Here is a 15449-nt window from a genome sequence, read left to right as displayed (position 1 = left end):
AGCGGCTCGTCGCACAGGCTGCGCCCCGCGGGCTCCAGGATCAGCTTCGCAGTTGTCCGTACAGGGGCCGTAGTGCTCCAGGCCCTCAGCCTGAGTTGCGTGGATCCTGAAAACCGCCCCCAACTCTTCAAGCTCCGTTGGCACAGCCCGCACGCACGCAGGACAGCAACGGACGAGGCCACCATTTTGCGTCCTGGCTTCAAACCGTGGGACTGAACGAAGAGTGATGGAAGAAATTATTATAGGGAACCTTCCGCGGTGAGCTCCGGCTTACAGTGTATGAGCCCACTGGGGCGGAGCTTTGTGCGCCTGCGAGCTGGAAAGTCAGCAAAAGCGAAAACTTTTGGACTGTCTTCAAGCCCCGGGCACTGGAAATTACCTTATGTCGGGGAAGCGGGTGGGGGTTGCTTCCTAGTTCTGCTTCTCAAAGGCTGGCTGGGCTGCACCAGAGCTGGCTGGTAAGAACCTGGCGCCTGGCAAAGTCTCTATTTGCTGAACTTCTGATGGCTAGCAGGACTGCAGGATAGCACTTTGTTGAGTAATTCACACTTGTTACTGATCTTTTGTCTGCTTTCAAAATGTACATCACAGTTGCTTTCCACGTGTGGTATTTATGTGTTTATCTTCTACATTTGTCCGTTTCTATCTAACAGCCTTGCCATCTCACTGTGTGACCTCTGAGCTGCATTCCATACGGGTGTAAAAATAGCCAAATGGCGTAGTAATTTTTATACTGGGCTCTTCTTTTGCTCCTTTAAGCAAACGCTCTCTCCTGGGTTTCTCTCCCTTTCCAGTTTTTCATAAGCTCTTGGTTCCAGCTAGAATTTGCACCAAACTTAAGCTGTAGGTACGTCCCTTCCAAGGCCTTGGAACTGATTTTATATTTCATATATTCGTGGTTAGAGAAACCTAGAAATGTGTAAGCTATATTCACCTCTGCTCCCAAAGAGACCAATCTCAAGAGCTTTCCCTAAAAAACCTTTTTACCTGTTTCCAAATATGCTCATATCCAAATGGTCATTAATCATGCAATCTCTGTAGCTGTAGATACTTTTGTATTGGTTCTGTGGAGTACAGCAAGTGTTATTTTGTGCATAGAGTCTAAGGATAATAGTTTAATTTTTTTTTTTTGTATTGGGATTGAACTCAGGACGTTGCACTTGCCAATAGCTAATTCTTTTTAAAAATTATTATTGGTACATTTTAGGTATACACTACGGTTACATTCATCATTGGGATCATGTACCTTTACATGACGTATCTTGATTCTTATTTTTTCCCCATTCCTCTGGCCTCCCTTCACCCCCTCCACCCTTCCCTATTTACAAAGGCTTTGCTTCCATTTTTCCATCCTGGAGAATGTACCCTCTCACCCTTCTGTGGAAATCCAGAGTTCTGAGCACAGCTTGGTCAGGAATGCCAGCCTTCCCTGAAACAAAACATGGTGATCACCTGAATAGCATGACTTGGGCCAATGAGACAGTCATAGGCCCAAAATTTCCATGGTGCCAGGACAACTTAGTTCATTTCACAAGCAGACTCCTAAAGACTAGTCCTTCTGCAGGTCTGGAATTGTATGATTTGAAATGCAGGATTTGAAGAGTCCTCTTGTAAAAAATATTGTTATTGGCTTAAAAACTGATGTTCTCTGAAGAAGCCACATCTATATTCAAGAATCTGTAGGCTGTTTGACCTTGTCTGTTAGAACGTTGTGCTTGTAAAGAGATGGAATTTTGCAGATGGAGATCCACCCTGCCCTTATTCTGAGAGTCTCACTAAGTTGCTCAGGCTGGCTTCAAACTCACAGTCCTCTTTCCTTAGCCTCCCAAGTGGCAGTGAGGTGAGCAGCTAAGTAGGATAAAAAACTTAGCACCAATAACAAATTAGAGGGATGAAATTTTAAGAAAGGAAAACAATATATTTATAAGGAAGAAAAGACTGAAACAAGCTGCCCTGGAGAGAGAGCCGGGAGTCCAGAAGAAGATGGATACCTGCAGGCCCTTGTCCCTGGTTTCTTTTATTAGGTTTATGGACCCTTCCTTCTATGTGGGCACCTGGAACTTGTGACACTCTGGCTTCCTTGGGCTGTCTTTGGACAGATCCCAAGCCCAACCCAGGCCAGACCCTAACCTGTGCACCACTGGCTACATGCACATTCATTTTGGTGTGGTTTGTTTGACTTCTTCCTGCCTGTCTGTCTTTATCAAGGCCTGATATTTATAGGTTGTTTAGGAGGAGTCTCATAGAAAAGGCAGCTTAGAAATAATGATTAAGGGAATGTGTGTATATGTAATACAGAAATATAGTGACTGTACAGTAAAAAATATATACATATATATTATATAATACACACACACACACACGCATGCACGCACGCACGCACGCACAGAGATACCTTGGTTACTGAACTTATTTCACCCCATTCCACTCTGGGGAAGATGACTGTAATTGTGTTTGTCACCCAATGCAGAGTTCATGAATAGAAGCAAAATTTTGCCCAGTCCTTCTGTTTGTGAACCAAATTGTTAAAAATAAGCATTCATGAGCCTAGGTACTACTGTGTTTGTGTGTGTGTTCACACATAGGTTTGTGCATATTTTTATATATACTAAGAGATTTCCTTTAAACTAGGTAGCTACCCTTTGTCTCCTTTGTTTTTTATTGAAGGTAGAGGGATGGTTAACTTGGTTCCATACTTCTGACTTTCTCTATGGTTTTCCTGCCAGCTCTTTCTCTGGTTAATCTCTGCATTAGAGAGCATTCCTTCCTTAGTTGTGAATTTTTATGCCATTTGTGATATCTGGTGCTTTCTTGGTCTGGTCTCTCCCAACTCCCATCTATCTCTTCTCTCTGCCTGTGTGTCTCTGTGTCTGTGTCTCTGTTTCTGTGTCTGTCTGTCTGTCTCCCTCTCCCTCTCTCCCTCTCTCTCTCTTTGTCCTTTTACTCCTAAAGGAATTCCTCTAGTAAAGTTTTAATTCCTTTAGTCGGGATTAGCCAGTGAATCTAACTGCAGAGGCAAAAGCTGCTTTAAAATTTAAAAATCTACTTTGAATATGATTTTCTACTAACTTCCTTAATAAAGCCCAGCTAGGCCCTTACTCTCTTTTTCCCCTTATCCCTACAGAATGGCAGGAATATGCCTCACCATGCCCAGCTCCTTAGCTTCTTTTAATAGCCATTTGCTGTCAGTCTCTGTATCTGCTCCAATGTCCTCCTGACTCTGGATAAAACTTTTAGAATATATCCCTAAGCTTGATGCACTTCTAGCCTACACAATCCCTAAAGCAGAATGCTGTAAGGTAACATCTGAATCCTCCAGAAGAGATTTCCCTACATTGCTGTAGCCCACCTGTCTGATGTTCCCACCAATGTAATTGGTAAATATTTTTATTGCTTTACAATATCCTTTTGCTCTGTGACTATGAAGACTCATGTAACCTCTTCCACAGTGGAGTATTTAATTCAACATTACTTGGATCCACGTTCCTGGTTATTGTCACTCATATTTGGCTCAAACTACCTCAGTTGTTGAACCACTCCAAGCAAACTTTCCACTACTCGAATGGCAAATTTTGAAAAGAAATCTCAGTATTCATAATTTTGCTCAATAGTCAAACTGAAAATCCAACTTGAAAATTCCTGTATGAGTCAAGAGTCATGTGTTCTGTCTGGCCACGCTCACAAAGGGGTGACTCTTCAGTCTAAGATCTGCTCTTGCCCAGACAACATATAGTACCTGTGTTAGTATATTAAAACATTCATTAATGTACTGCTTGAGTGTGTCTGTGTGTGTGTGTGTGTGTGTGTGCTTTATTTGCAGAAAATAGCATGACAGTGACTCCAAAGAAAGCTTAGAGGAAAACTGTGAGAACCACTATAAGAGTTAAAGAAAGAAACTGTAAAATTTGTTAAAAGTCTTTAAAAAACGAATTTGTGTCATTTTTGAGCCTTGGAATAATTTTTTTTGGGGTACCATGGATGAAACTCAGGACCTGTGCTTGCCAGGCAGGCGTGGCACCATTGCCCTACATCTCTGGCCTTGTTCTTCATTATTTCTTTTTTTCAGTACCAGGAATTGAACTCAGGACCTTGTGCATGCCAGGCAGGCATAGCGCCACTGAGCTGAATCCTCAGCCCTTCATTATTTGTGGGAAGAACATATTCAGTTCTCAAACTTTTTAGTGTTCAAACACAAATTTGGAATGAATTGAGTTTGACAATTGAGATATCACTGTATTTTCTTTAAAACAAAGTTGTTCTTTTACGTCAATGGACAAATAATCTAGCCAGCATCTGAGAGTGGGGGCCAGGGATGGAATTGAACAGTGGAAAGAAGAGATTGAGTAATAATGGAGGAGATGAAGAGGGGATAGAAAAGACCCCAAAGACAGTTTTCACCATCTGTTCTACCTGGCAATCTGAAGAATGCCAGAGCTATGTTGGTTCCTATGTTCCCTTCTTTGACTTTTTCTTGGCAAGAATGATGGATTTCTGTGGGAGGAAAATATTGTATTAAATATCATAGGACTAGTGGTTTATTTTTCAAAGAATGACGAAGAAGTCCATAAAGACATCCATGAATATGTATGATGCAATTTCTCAAAGTTGGGTTTACAAAGAAGGAAATTTAATAAATGAATACCCCCTCGTGAGCCCCCTTGGAACGCTGAACATTTGGTTGCTAGGTGACCAACATAAACAATTTTGGAACCTAAGAAACCAAAGGTCTAAGATATAATGTACAACAGTACCTTGTTTCCCTTTAAGGACAGTGTGGTGGGGACCATTCTGAAGGTAATTTCAATACACTACATCTTCACCAGGATCTTAAAACAGTTAATTAGCATCAGCTACAAGAGGCAGCCTGAGGAGGTTGAAAAGACTGCAGTAGGTGTCAAATGAGTCAGTTTTACTTCAGATACCAACCAAGATTGATTTTAGTCAAGTCTCTTCTCTCCAGGCCTTGATTTTGGAATCTGTAAGATGAGGGCATCGACACGGATCATTTTTATGGCAGATTCCCGAATAAGCTCTGGAGACTGCTGTATAACAGTGTAAATGCATAGTGAGAAATGGAAATTAGAAAGCAGAAGGGAAAAGAAAAAACAGGGGAACTGTTGCAGAGGAGATACAGGACAGATTTGAAGCCTGCCAGGTAGGAGTTTGTGTTGCCTAATCCTGCTGTCCTCACCAACCAAGCTACTTTTACATGACCTGCTGATACACTTTGGGGCTATTGTTTCCATAAATTTGATAACACCTGAGAGTTTATTAAAATGCCAGATTTCTAGGCCTTACTTGCAGCCTATTGAAGCAGTATTCTGGATGCGTGGTAGAGGAGTCTACATTAGTCTGCAACATGAGATCCTGTTTTTTTTTTAAAAAAAAAAAGTATTTTATCAAGTTCCTCAGGTGACCTTGCTGCATAACATCCCTGAGCCACATCTAACAAACCCCACCCCACAGGATGACAGGTCCTCTTGCACCCTACTTCATGACTTCAGTATTAGAACCTGGAGGTCTAGAGGAGAGCATGAAGATGTCTAATGTTAAGGCAATTTCTTCTGCTTTAATAACAGAGCAAAAACAACAAGAACGTGATACTACTCCTTTTACCCACATAATTCAACCTACTTCAATAAAAGTACCAGCCGGAGATTTAGCTCAGTGGTTCCACTGCCAGACTTGCAAGCACAAGGACCTGAGTTAGATCCCCGGTACCAAAAAAAATTTTTAAAAACAAAAATAAAAGTACCAAACAAGTGGGTGAGGCTAGGGGTCTGGGAAAGTAAACAGAAGAGTCAAACTAAATTTGAAATCTCTGAAATAATCACCCATTTTGAGTTTTTTTGTTGCTGCGGTTGTTTGGTTTGGTTTCTTGAGACAGTCTTGCTATGTAGTCTATGCTGGCCTTGAACTCCCTGTGTATCCAAGACTGCTCTTGAACTTGCAAGTCTTCTTTCCTCAGCCTGCAAAATGCTGGGATTACAGGTGTGTGCCACTACATCTGGCTGAGTTGGATTCTTCTATTCATAAAATACCAAAGGGAACAAAGGACTTCAGTTCAACTTTCATGTTTTGCAGCTGGTGATCTACAAAGTTCTTCAGGTTGTAAATGGAAACATATGATCTGCCCTTCTTACCTGGCTTCTGCCTTTTTGGCCCAAATACCTAAAAGGACAAGAATGATGCTTGGATTGCAGTAGGATTGCAGGCCTATTCTGCAGTGGTACTAGGATTAATTTATTCTCTCTCCCCCACCCCTTTATGTTGCCTGTGTACAAAAGGATTTAGGATATGCTATTCTGTTTCTAGATGGCTGTTTGCTGGGACAGTGAGTCTTGCTTCGTAAAACTTGTCCAGGTAATACAAGTTTGGATAAGCTGGACCTTCCAAACTCTTATATAGGTCCTTTTTTCCTTTCTAAGCATTATTGAAGTGTTTAGTGCTCTAACACCCCTAAATTCTAGGCCTAGTGAACCTAACTTAGAGAACTGTCTCCTAAGGACAATTAGTCCTTCTCCCAAACCAGTAATAATAATTCTTCACATTTATATAATATTTTTTTAGCATGCAAAGAACTTTCACACATATTCTGAGCTTCAGGTATCAGACACTGTGTTAGAAAAAAATTAGAACACATATCATGCTATTTTTAGATTAGCAAACCAGGGATGTTAAATCATTTGCCTAAGAAGTGCAGAACCCTGCCTTAGCTCTGTCTTCCAATTCCTTTTTTAAAAAATTCATTCATTAATTTTATTGGTACATTTTAGGTATACAATATGCTGATGTTCATTATTAGGAATTTATAGCTTTATATGATGTCTTGGTTCCTATGTTTTTGCCATTCCCCTGCCCTCCCTTCAACCCCCAACCCCTCCTTATTTACAAAAACTTCGTTTCTATTTTTTCCTTTTCTCATATTTATTCCTTTCCCCTCTATCCTTTCTCCTACCCCTCCAACTTCCCTTCCCTTTGGACCTTTTCTTCCTATTTCACACTATCTATTACACATTTTTATCCTAATTTACACTTTCAGTTTCTCACACCAAAGAAACTATTCTGTATTTACACAAATGTATTCCATTTATTTCACTTAAGAGTATGGCCTCAAGAGGCATCCATTTAGCTATAAATGTCTCTAGTTTTTCATTCTTTATAGCTTAGTAGTACTCCATTTTAAAAAAACACACACATCTTATTTATCCAATCTCCAGTTAATGGGTAGCTGGGCTGTTTCCAAGTTTTAGCTAGCACAAACTGTGCTGCTATAAACATGGAAGCATATATATCATGTGGTGTTATTCTTTTAATTCTTTGGGGAAGATACCCAGCAGGGGAATAGCTGGGGCAAAGGGGACCTCTAATTCTAGTCTTTTTAGGTATTTCTGTACTGATTTCCATAGTGGTTGCACCAGTCTACACTCTTACCAACGGTGGAAAAGGATTCCTTTTTCCTTACAGCGCCACCAGCATTTGTTATTGGTTGATTTCTTGATAGCAGCCATTCTTTCTGGGGTGAGATGGAATCTCAGTGTTGTTTTCATTTGCATCTCTCAAATGACCAGTGATGTGGAACATTTTTTATATGTTTATTTGCTATTTCTACTTATTTGTCTGAAAAATGTGTGTTCCTTTCAGATCCTATTTTTGGATTTGGTCTTTAAATTTGGGAGGTCTGCTTTTTTTAAAAGTTCTTTATATATTCTAGATAATAGACCTTTGTCTGAGGAACAGATGGTAAATTTTTTTCCCACATTGTGGGTTGTCTCTTCACACTGTTGGTAGTTTCTCTTGCTGTGCAGAAGCTTTTTAATAAGAAGAGATCCCACTTTTTGATTATTAGTGCTAGTTCATGTGCTACTGAGATTTTGTTCATGAAATCTTTTCCTATGCTGATGCTGCAAGAGTTCTACCTAGCCTCTCTTCCAGCCAGTTTAGTGTTTCTGTTTTAATATTTAAATCTTTCACCCATTTCAATTTGTTTAGTGTACAGGGAGAGATATAGGTCTAGTTTTAATCTTTGGCAAGTTGAAACCTAATTTTTCCAGCACCATTTATTAAAGAGGCTATCTTTCCTCCAGTGAGGGTGTTTGGCTCCTTTGTTGAAGTAGCTGAGTGTGTCTGGAGCTGTTTCTGTGTCTTCTAATTTGTTCCACTGGTCCTCAGGTCTGTTTCTTTGCTAATAACATGCTGTTTTTATTACAGTAACTTTGTAATATATTTTCAAGTTAGAGATTGTGATACCCCTGTTGCCTAGAATTGCTTTTGCTATTCTAGGTCTCTTCTTGCTCCAAATGAATTTTTGGATTGTATTCTCTAGTTCTGTGAAATATACTGTTGGGATTTCAATTGGCATTGCATTGAATCTATGGAGCAGTTTTGGAGTTATGGCCATTTTCACTGTATTGATTCCTCCTACCCAAGAACAAGAGATGTCTTTCCATTTTCTTTTTAACTTTTTTTTTTTTTTTGGTACTGGGGATCAAACTCAAGACCTTACACTTGTGAGGCAGGTGGTGGCAGGTGGTTGAGCTAAATCCCAGGTCCTTCTTTCCATTTTCTGATATTCCCTTTGATCTCTTTTTTTAGAGTGCTATAATTTTAAGTGTAGAGGTCTTTGATTTCTTTTGTTAGGTTGATTCTTTCTTTTAGAATTAAGTGTATTTCTTACATGCAGCATATTGTTGGATCTTGCTTCTTGACCCATTCTGTCAGTCTATTTCTTTTGAAAAGTTAACAGTCTTCCTTCCTGAGCTTCCCAAGTGGTGGGATTACAGGCTGGCACTACTACACCTGGCTGCACTGTTATTAGGTCTCTTTGGTTCTTTATGTCACCGGTGAAAGAACATATAACTGAGGATTCATCACTCCCTCCAAATATGAAGTCCTCCTGGAATGAAACCATGCCTCATTCTGATTTTAGAGCTTAGGATCAAAATATCCCTGCATTAGGAATAAACACAAATATAAAATATTTTATTAATCAATACACTTAAGTCAGGAGAACACTAGCATTGCTCTCATCTTTTAGCTCATTTTCAACCAGCAAAAGTAGGCACTGTTTGAAGAAAAACATTGCCTTGTGGCAGCCTCTACATTTGCCCTAGTTTTTCTAGTCTATTCAAATAGCATGGTCACTGACTTTGTGACCATGGTGGCCTTCATGCTTGTGAAGAGGTGAAAGAACCAAAATTAATTTTGTATGTTAAAAAAAAAATCTACCAATTTTGGCCTGGGAGCATGGGGATAAAAAAGATGACTTAACAGAAAGAAAAATCTCAAGGTCAGGTTTCATACTCAGAAAAGAGTGGGATAAATCAGACCCCAAGGAGAGGTATACTTGTTATGGAGTAAAGAGTGAGATTTGGTCCTCAGGGTCACCTAGGAGCTGTACAGGAAGGGCAGAAGTTGGTAGGAGCAAGAAAGAAGGGCATAGAATAATGTTACCTGTCCTCAGGAGTATAAAAGTCTAGCACACGAATGGTAGAAGTAGAGCTTGAGGGCCGGGGATGTAGCTCAGTGGCACTGCGCCTGCCTCTCAAGTGCAAGGTCCTGAGTTCAATCCCAGTGCCAGAAGAAAAAAGGAAAAAAAAAAAAAAAAAAAGAAGTGGATCTTGAGCCAGGGGCAGAGTGGCACAGAGGCTGAGCTATGGAATTCTAGTACTATAGATCTTATTCCCCTATTTACGGGCCAGGTGATCTGAAGTAATTTACTTATCTCTCTGAGACTCAGCTTCTTCCCAGATCATAATATCTTGAGCAAAGTACAGTATTCTAATTACCAGTTATTACCACTAGGCCAAGAGAGTGCTTCAGAAAGAAACAACAAAATGAAACACTAAATCTAAGCACCAGTTCCCTACAGTTTTATCTGTTAGCTAACAACCTGGAAACAGCCTGCTCAATAATTATGGAGGAGTCTACTTGATAAAATATACTATAGCTTGAACATTTTAACAAGGTTATGTAGCAGTCCAAAAAAGTATTGGGTGTTTTGAAGGACAGAAGAGACAGGAGACACGGTCACTGGGCAATACAGTTAGCCAAAACTTAACACTGGGATGTCACAGAATTAACAACTAAAATAAGTGGTATGGACCAGGAGTGATTTATAAATTATTCAGATATGCCATGGCAGCCTGAAGGAGCCATGGGAGAGGCAAGTAGGAACAGAGAGTTAGGCCTAAAACAATGGATAGAATTTTTGCGTCAAGTATGGCAGAAAAGCAATTTCACAAAGAGGGCACAAGAGGAAGCTCCACTGGGTGGGGAGAGGGAAACTCAGAACAGCGAGGAATCTGGCTAGCTCAAGCTGAGGTCACATGCCAGGACAAAGTCATAAGGTGAGGTCTTGCTCACTGAAAACCCTGAGTGCCAAGCTGAGTTGTTTGTGTTTTATACTATAAGCCTTTGAAGAGAGAAAAAGCGGCACCTAAAGAAAAATTGGAAAAGTGGGGCACTGTTGAAAAGCCGTAATCGCTCACAAGGGCCTGATACAAGAAATATGTAAAAAGTTGTACCATATCTTTGTTGTTGTTGTTGTTGTTGTTCTGATTCAAATGGCTCCCTCCCACCACACTTCTCTTCTTATTTGTCTTCCAAGCTATTCTCGTTCTGTACTGCTATGGGCTTCCAAATTCTGCTCACCTCAATTCTCACCAGCTCCTCCTATCGCCTTAACAGGTGCCTGGTCACAGCGGCAGGCCCTGCCTCTGGACCAGGTAGTGTGGAAGAAAGCATTTCTGAGAAAAAAATATGGCCACATCCCAAAAGGGAAAGATCTTTCTTGCCCATCCTCAGCAACTCAACCCACGACTGGGATGGGGTATGACTTTCTGCTTCTCAAAACCAAAGGACAAGGAGGACTGTGCTTCCATTTCCGGTGTGCCTCCCATCTTTCACTTCCGCCCTCAGCACTGTACACACCTCAAGAGCCAGTATCTGAAAAAGGCCGCTGCAAACCTGTCCTTCTCTGCAGAGGTAGCGTGGCAGCGAGGGCTACCCAGCGTGCCTTACAGCCAGTACAGCTTTGACCACCTCTACAACACAGATGACATCATCCAGCCTCCCCACATCAGGAAGGCCCAACCTGAGAAATCTGTTAGTTCCAGGCTCCTACATCCCTCAGAACCCTTGGCAGGAGACACCTCCCAGGCTGGGAAGACGGAAAGTTCTCCCTATTGTGAAAAGAAGCGGAAAAAACCAAAGCCAGGATGCATAGTCCAGGAAACATCCCACTCTCTCACGCCTTCACCCAGTAAGGATCCAGATATGCTAGATCTGCCACCTTCTCCAGAGGTGGAAAGGGATGTCTGGCTTCCACTTCCTGAGAAGGAAGCCAGAGCCTGGGAGGCCATTGTGCTGGAAAAGCTGAATAAGCGCACAGCCCGATGGATCCAGAACAAGCACCCCACAAGGCCTGGAGCATCACCCAACAAGTGGCAGAGCTTCTTGCGCCAGCAGTACGACTGGAGCCACATCCGAGATGAGCTCACCTCAGCCAGCGATCTGGAGCTCCTGAGACAGCTGGAAGCAGAAGAGGCAGCAGAGTTTGAGGGTCAAAGTATCATCCTGCTCCCCGACGAAGAAAAGAAGCCAGAGCTGCTGCTTCCTGTTTACTACAGGTAGGCTGGCCAGGCTTCAGGTACATCTTTGGCTTCTCTTCAAGAACTCACAAATGTTCTTACACACTTTATTCTGTTTTATCTTATTTGTTCATTTTTTGCTGTTCTGGGGATTGAACCTAGGGTCTTCAACATGCTAGACTAGTGCTGTACCACTGAACTGCACCCCAGGGCATACCTCCTATTTTGGAATGCACTCTCCCATCAACCACATGTTTACCATGTGTCTGAGAGCTCCCCAAATTAAGGTTTATTGGCCACTGCAGTACTGACAAGCTGGTTTAGACGGCTTTTTGTTATAAGGTTCTCCCTGTGCATTGTAGGACGTTACTATCAGCTGTGGTCTCTACCCCCTAGATGCTAATAGTTGTGACAACAAAAGATGTCTCAGATACCATCCTGCCAAATGTCTTTGAGGGACAAAATTGCCCCCAGTTGAGGACCATTACCTTGAAGGGATCAATTCTTGGCCTTTAGCTGAGTTAGCTATTAGACTGCTGATCCAGTTACCATCCAAGCATCCCAGATAAATACCCATCATGGGAGTATGGAAGGCAGATACTTCATGGGACCAAAGTATGGTCCTTACTTCAAACAAGGAGCCAGTGTGTCACTGGACTCAAACTGCAACCAGCTATAGGACAGAACCAAGCAAAACTTGGAGAATAAAGTGATTCCCTATTTCTCAGATTTCTTCCCTCTTGTTTATAACTAAAGTGAAGGCTGGAGCTATTATAATAGCCCTGATTTTCAAAAAGAAATTAAAAATAAGTGGAAATATGTATTCACTTACTAAGAAAATATAAATTGTATTTTTGCTACTTTCAGGTAATCTGCCAGGTGCTGGGGACGACAGTGTAAAAGGGCTGATTTGCAACTTTCAGGGGCTTATAGCCCGTCCACTGGGTGGGCCTACATGAAATAACTACTCTACACTAGAGTGAGGTAAAGTAGGAGGCAGGTTCCCTTCCCCAAGTCTGGGCAAACTCTAAGGGAGCAGTTTCTAAAAAGGCTTGTGCTATGGGCTGGAGATAGCTCAGTGATGTCACTTTTCCAGCACGCATACAGCTTTGGGTTTGATCCCCTGCACCAGGCACGTACATATGAACACACATGTGCACGCACACACGAAGGGTTGTGTTGGGAGTACGGCTGCCCTGGCATGCTGCCTTGTCCTGTTGTTTTGGCTGTCAAAGGCACGGTTTCATTGTGGAGGGGCTAGGTATTTGAAGACAGGCCCATCTGGTGGCTCCATATTCAACTGACACTTGCAGAAAGGTTAATAAGCACTGGTGTTCTTCAGATGCTCACACCTGTAGGAGCTGAGCTGAAGTGAGCTGTGCTCCCAATGGAAAGTGGGGCACCTCCTACCTTTCCTCCTTTCCCCTCTCTGCTTCTGCCAAGATTACCCAGTTATTCCCCACAAGCACAGACAGTTGAAAGCGTGCCCAGCAAGAATACGACAGCCGAGGACATCAAGGAAAAGAAAGGCATCTTCCAGCACCCAAAGCAGAGCTATTTCCGGCAGGTGAATCCTCGAGCTGGGAGGTTTGCTTACTCCACAGACAACACCTTTGAACAGGAGATTTACTTTGGTAATAGCACTGGGTCCCTGTGGTGGGAACGCAGGCGGGCATGGACCAGGGAGATGTAGGAAGCTGGGGAGGAAGACAGTCACGGTGGGGAATGAGAAACCCTGGTACTCCTGGCTTTCATGATACATCACATGGGTACCAGCACAGGGCTTGGGGAGGGTAGTGATTTCTGGTGGAAAAGAAACAGTTCTCTGTTTGCTCTTCTCCATCTTACTAAGGAGGGAGTGTAAGTGGGATTGTAAGGTCAGCAAGATTTGACAGTGGGAGCAACCTACCTCTTCTCTGTCCACTCTTTCCCTTCCCTCACTTTGAGATAGCCCCCAGTAGGATGCTGTGTTGGAAAAAATATCACAGGCTTTGGAATCGGGCAGATTTAGAGTTACATCCTGGCTCAACTCCTTATTACACTTCAGGACATTTTCCTCTGAGCCTTAGAAACCTCATTTATAAAACAACGTTAACAAAAAAATGTACTTTAAGAAGAGTAGGCAAGGAAGCAGCTGTTAACGCACGCTATGCAGAGCCTGGCACACAGAGATGCTCAGCAGATTCCCATGACTTCCCCCTTCTACTTTGCTGTTGCCTAGATGGCTGGGCTTCCAGGGTACACCATCTAAGTGAGTGTGTTCTAACCTGTTTCTTCTTCCCAACCCTCATCTTGTTCCTACACTGCTGTCAACTGGGTCTTCTTAAAGAGTTTAACAAAACTATTCTAAAATAAAATAAAAATACCGATGAGGTCAATTGCCATTTCTTTACTACTAGTATCATAGAGGACAGTGCTTAGAAGTTAAATAGCTTCTGCCTTCATACAGAAAATGCCATCCTTGGCTCCAATACCTCTATGAAGCTTCTCTACGAGGTCACAACCGTGACATTTCTGAGCAAGAATCACATTCAAGGGTTGCTTCACAACATGGTAATCTTCAGTTTTAGGAGCTTAGATTAGTGCAAAAGCAAGTTGATTCCTGATGAGTGTAAACCCAGGAAGAGAGGAAAGGGGGGAAAAAGAAAAAGAGAGAAGAGTGCAGGGCTGGGGGAGTCACTGTTTCTCTGTTCACAGATGGAGTCCAGATCGTCCACCACATCGGTGGGAAGAGAGACCACATTTTTCTGGAAAACCGTAATCAGTATGATAAGCAGTTATGTAAGATCTTCCCTGAAACTCCAGAAAAGTGGAGTTTCCAGCCTGTTCCTAAAGCATGTAAGCAGGAAACTGATGGGGGTGAGGGGTAGTACAAATGTGACTATTTTTTTTAAGATTCCTAGTTCATGGACTAGGGGCACCCCCAGAAGTGAGAGAATTCCCTACCAACTAAAAAGTACCTTGCAAAATTATAAAATGCTAGTACTAGGAAGAGCCTCGGAAAGGTTATTGCCCTCCTTGCTGAAAGGAAGGAGTGATTAAAATCTAGAAATCTAAAGGTATTAAAGAGTTGGAATGAAATTTTGAAAGAAAGAGAAGTGACTGACGATAACAGAATGGAACATGAGGCTAATAGGCAAGGTGGAAGACAATGAATTTAGTAAGTTTGGAAATGTTTTTATGTGTCTTCCCTTCCTGTCCTCCACACAATTTCTCTCCTAATAAAGAGGCTATTGAACACTATGAAGAACAAAACATAATCATTACCATTTTCATGTAACAACTATGCATAACTATATTTATAAATGTATATGGTTTCTTCTGTTCTCAAAGCTATTTATTTATTTATTTATTCTGTTTTGAGATAGGTCTTCCTATGTAGCCCAGGCTAGCCTCAAACTGTTGGCGATCCTCCTACCTCAGCCTCCTAAATGCTGGGATTATAGGCATGCACCACCATGCCAAGCATTCTCAAATTTCAGGCTGTTGTTTATCACAAATAAAAAATTCAGAAATATTAAAATCTTTAAAACTTAACAGCTCATAGTACTATTCCTTCCCTCAAATAAAAGATTAAAGAAAAAATTAATAATGAATTAATGGTCAATTATACTGTAAATTGCAACATATCAAATATTGAATTTTTTTCAAGGTTTTTTTCTTACTTCGCACCTTGCTCAGGCTGGCCTTGAATGTGATCCTCATGCCTTAGCCTCTTTAGTAGTTGGGATTACAGGAGCACACCACTGTACCTGCATTTCAAATACTGAATTGTTTAAGCAAATCTTGTTACATATAAACATATTTGTGTTTCTAAGTACTTACTACACTTATAAAAAGGGCTGTATATATCTCTAC

At 41.7% G+C, this 15449-nt stretch overlaps 2 protein-coding genes across 2 annotated transcripts in view; one reads left to right on the top strand and one right to left on the bottom strand.

Annotated features, from left to right (window-relative positions):
• LOC104877229 (acyl-coenzyme A thioesterase 1-like) overlaps positions 1 to 185 on the bottom strand; it is a 4648-nt gene extending 4463 nt beyond the window's left edge. The window contains exon 1 of the mRNA XM_033766727.1: positions 16 to 185. Coding sequence (XP_033622618.1) covers positions 16 to 185 — 170 coding nt within the window. The remainder of the gene's footprint in view (positions 1 to 15) is intronic.
• The window catches only part of Heatr4 (HEAT repeat containing 4), a 78552-nt gene that overhangs the window by 32820 nt on the left and 30283 nt on the right, over positions 1 to 15449 (top strand). The window contains exons 2-4 of the mRNA XM_010645451.2: positions 10690 to 11630; positions 13035 to 13225; positions 14289 to 14429. Coding sequence (XP_010643753.1) covers positions 10762 to 11630; positions 13035 to 13225; positions 14289 to 14429 — 1201 coding nt within the window. The 5' untranslated portion in view covers positions 10690 to 10761. The remainder of the gene's footprint in view (positions 1 to 10689; positions 11631 to 13034; positions 13226 to 14288; positions 14430 to 15449) is intronic.

The sequence above is a fragment of the Fukomys damarensis genome, unplaced genomic scaffold, assembly GCF_012274545.1.
Source record: "Fukomys damarensis isolate Sample0158 unplaced genomic scaffold, DMR_v1.0_HiC HiC_scaffold_21, whole genome shotgun sequence".
Classification (NCBI taxonomy): domain Eukaryota; kingdom Metazoa; phylum Chordata; class Mammalia; order Rodentia; family Bathyergidae; genus Fukomys; species Fukomys damarensis.
Note: the sequence above shows the minus strand (reverse complement) of the source record. Positions and strands in the feature narration are given on the sequence as shown.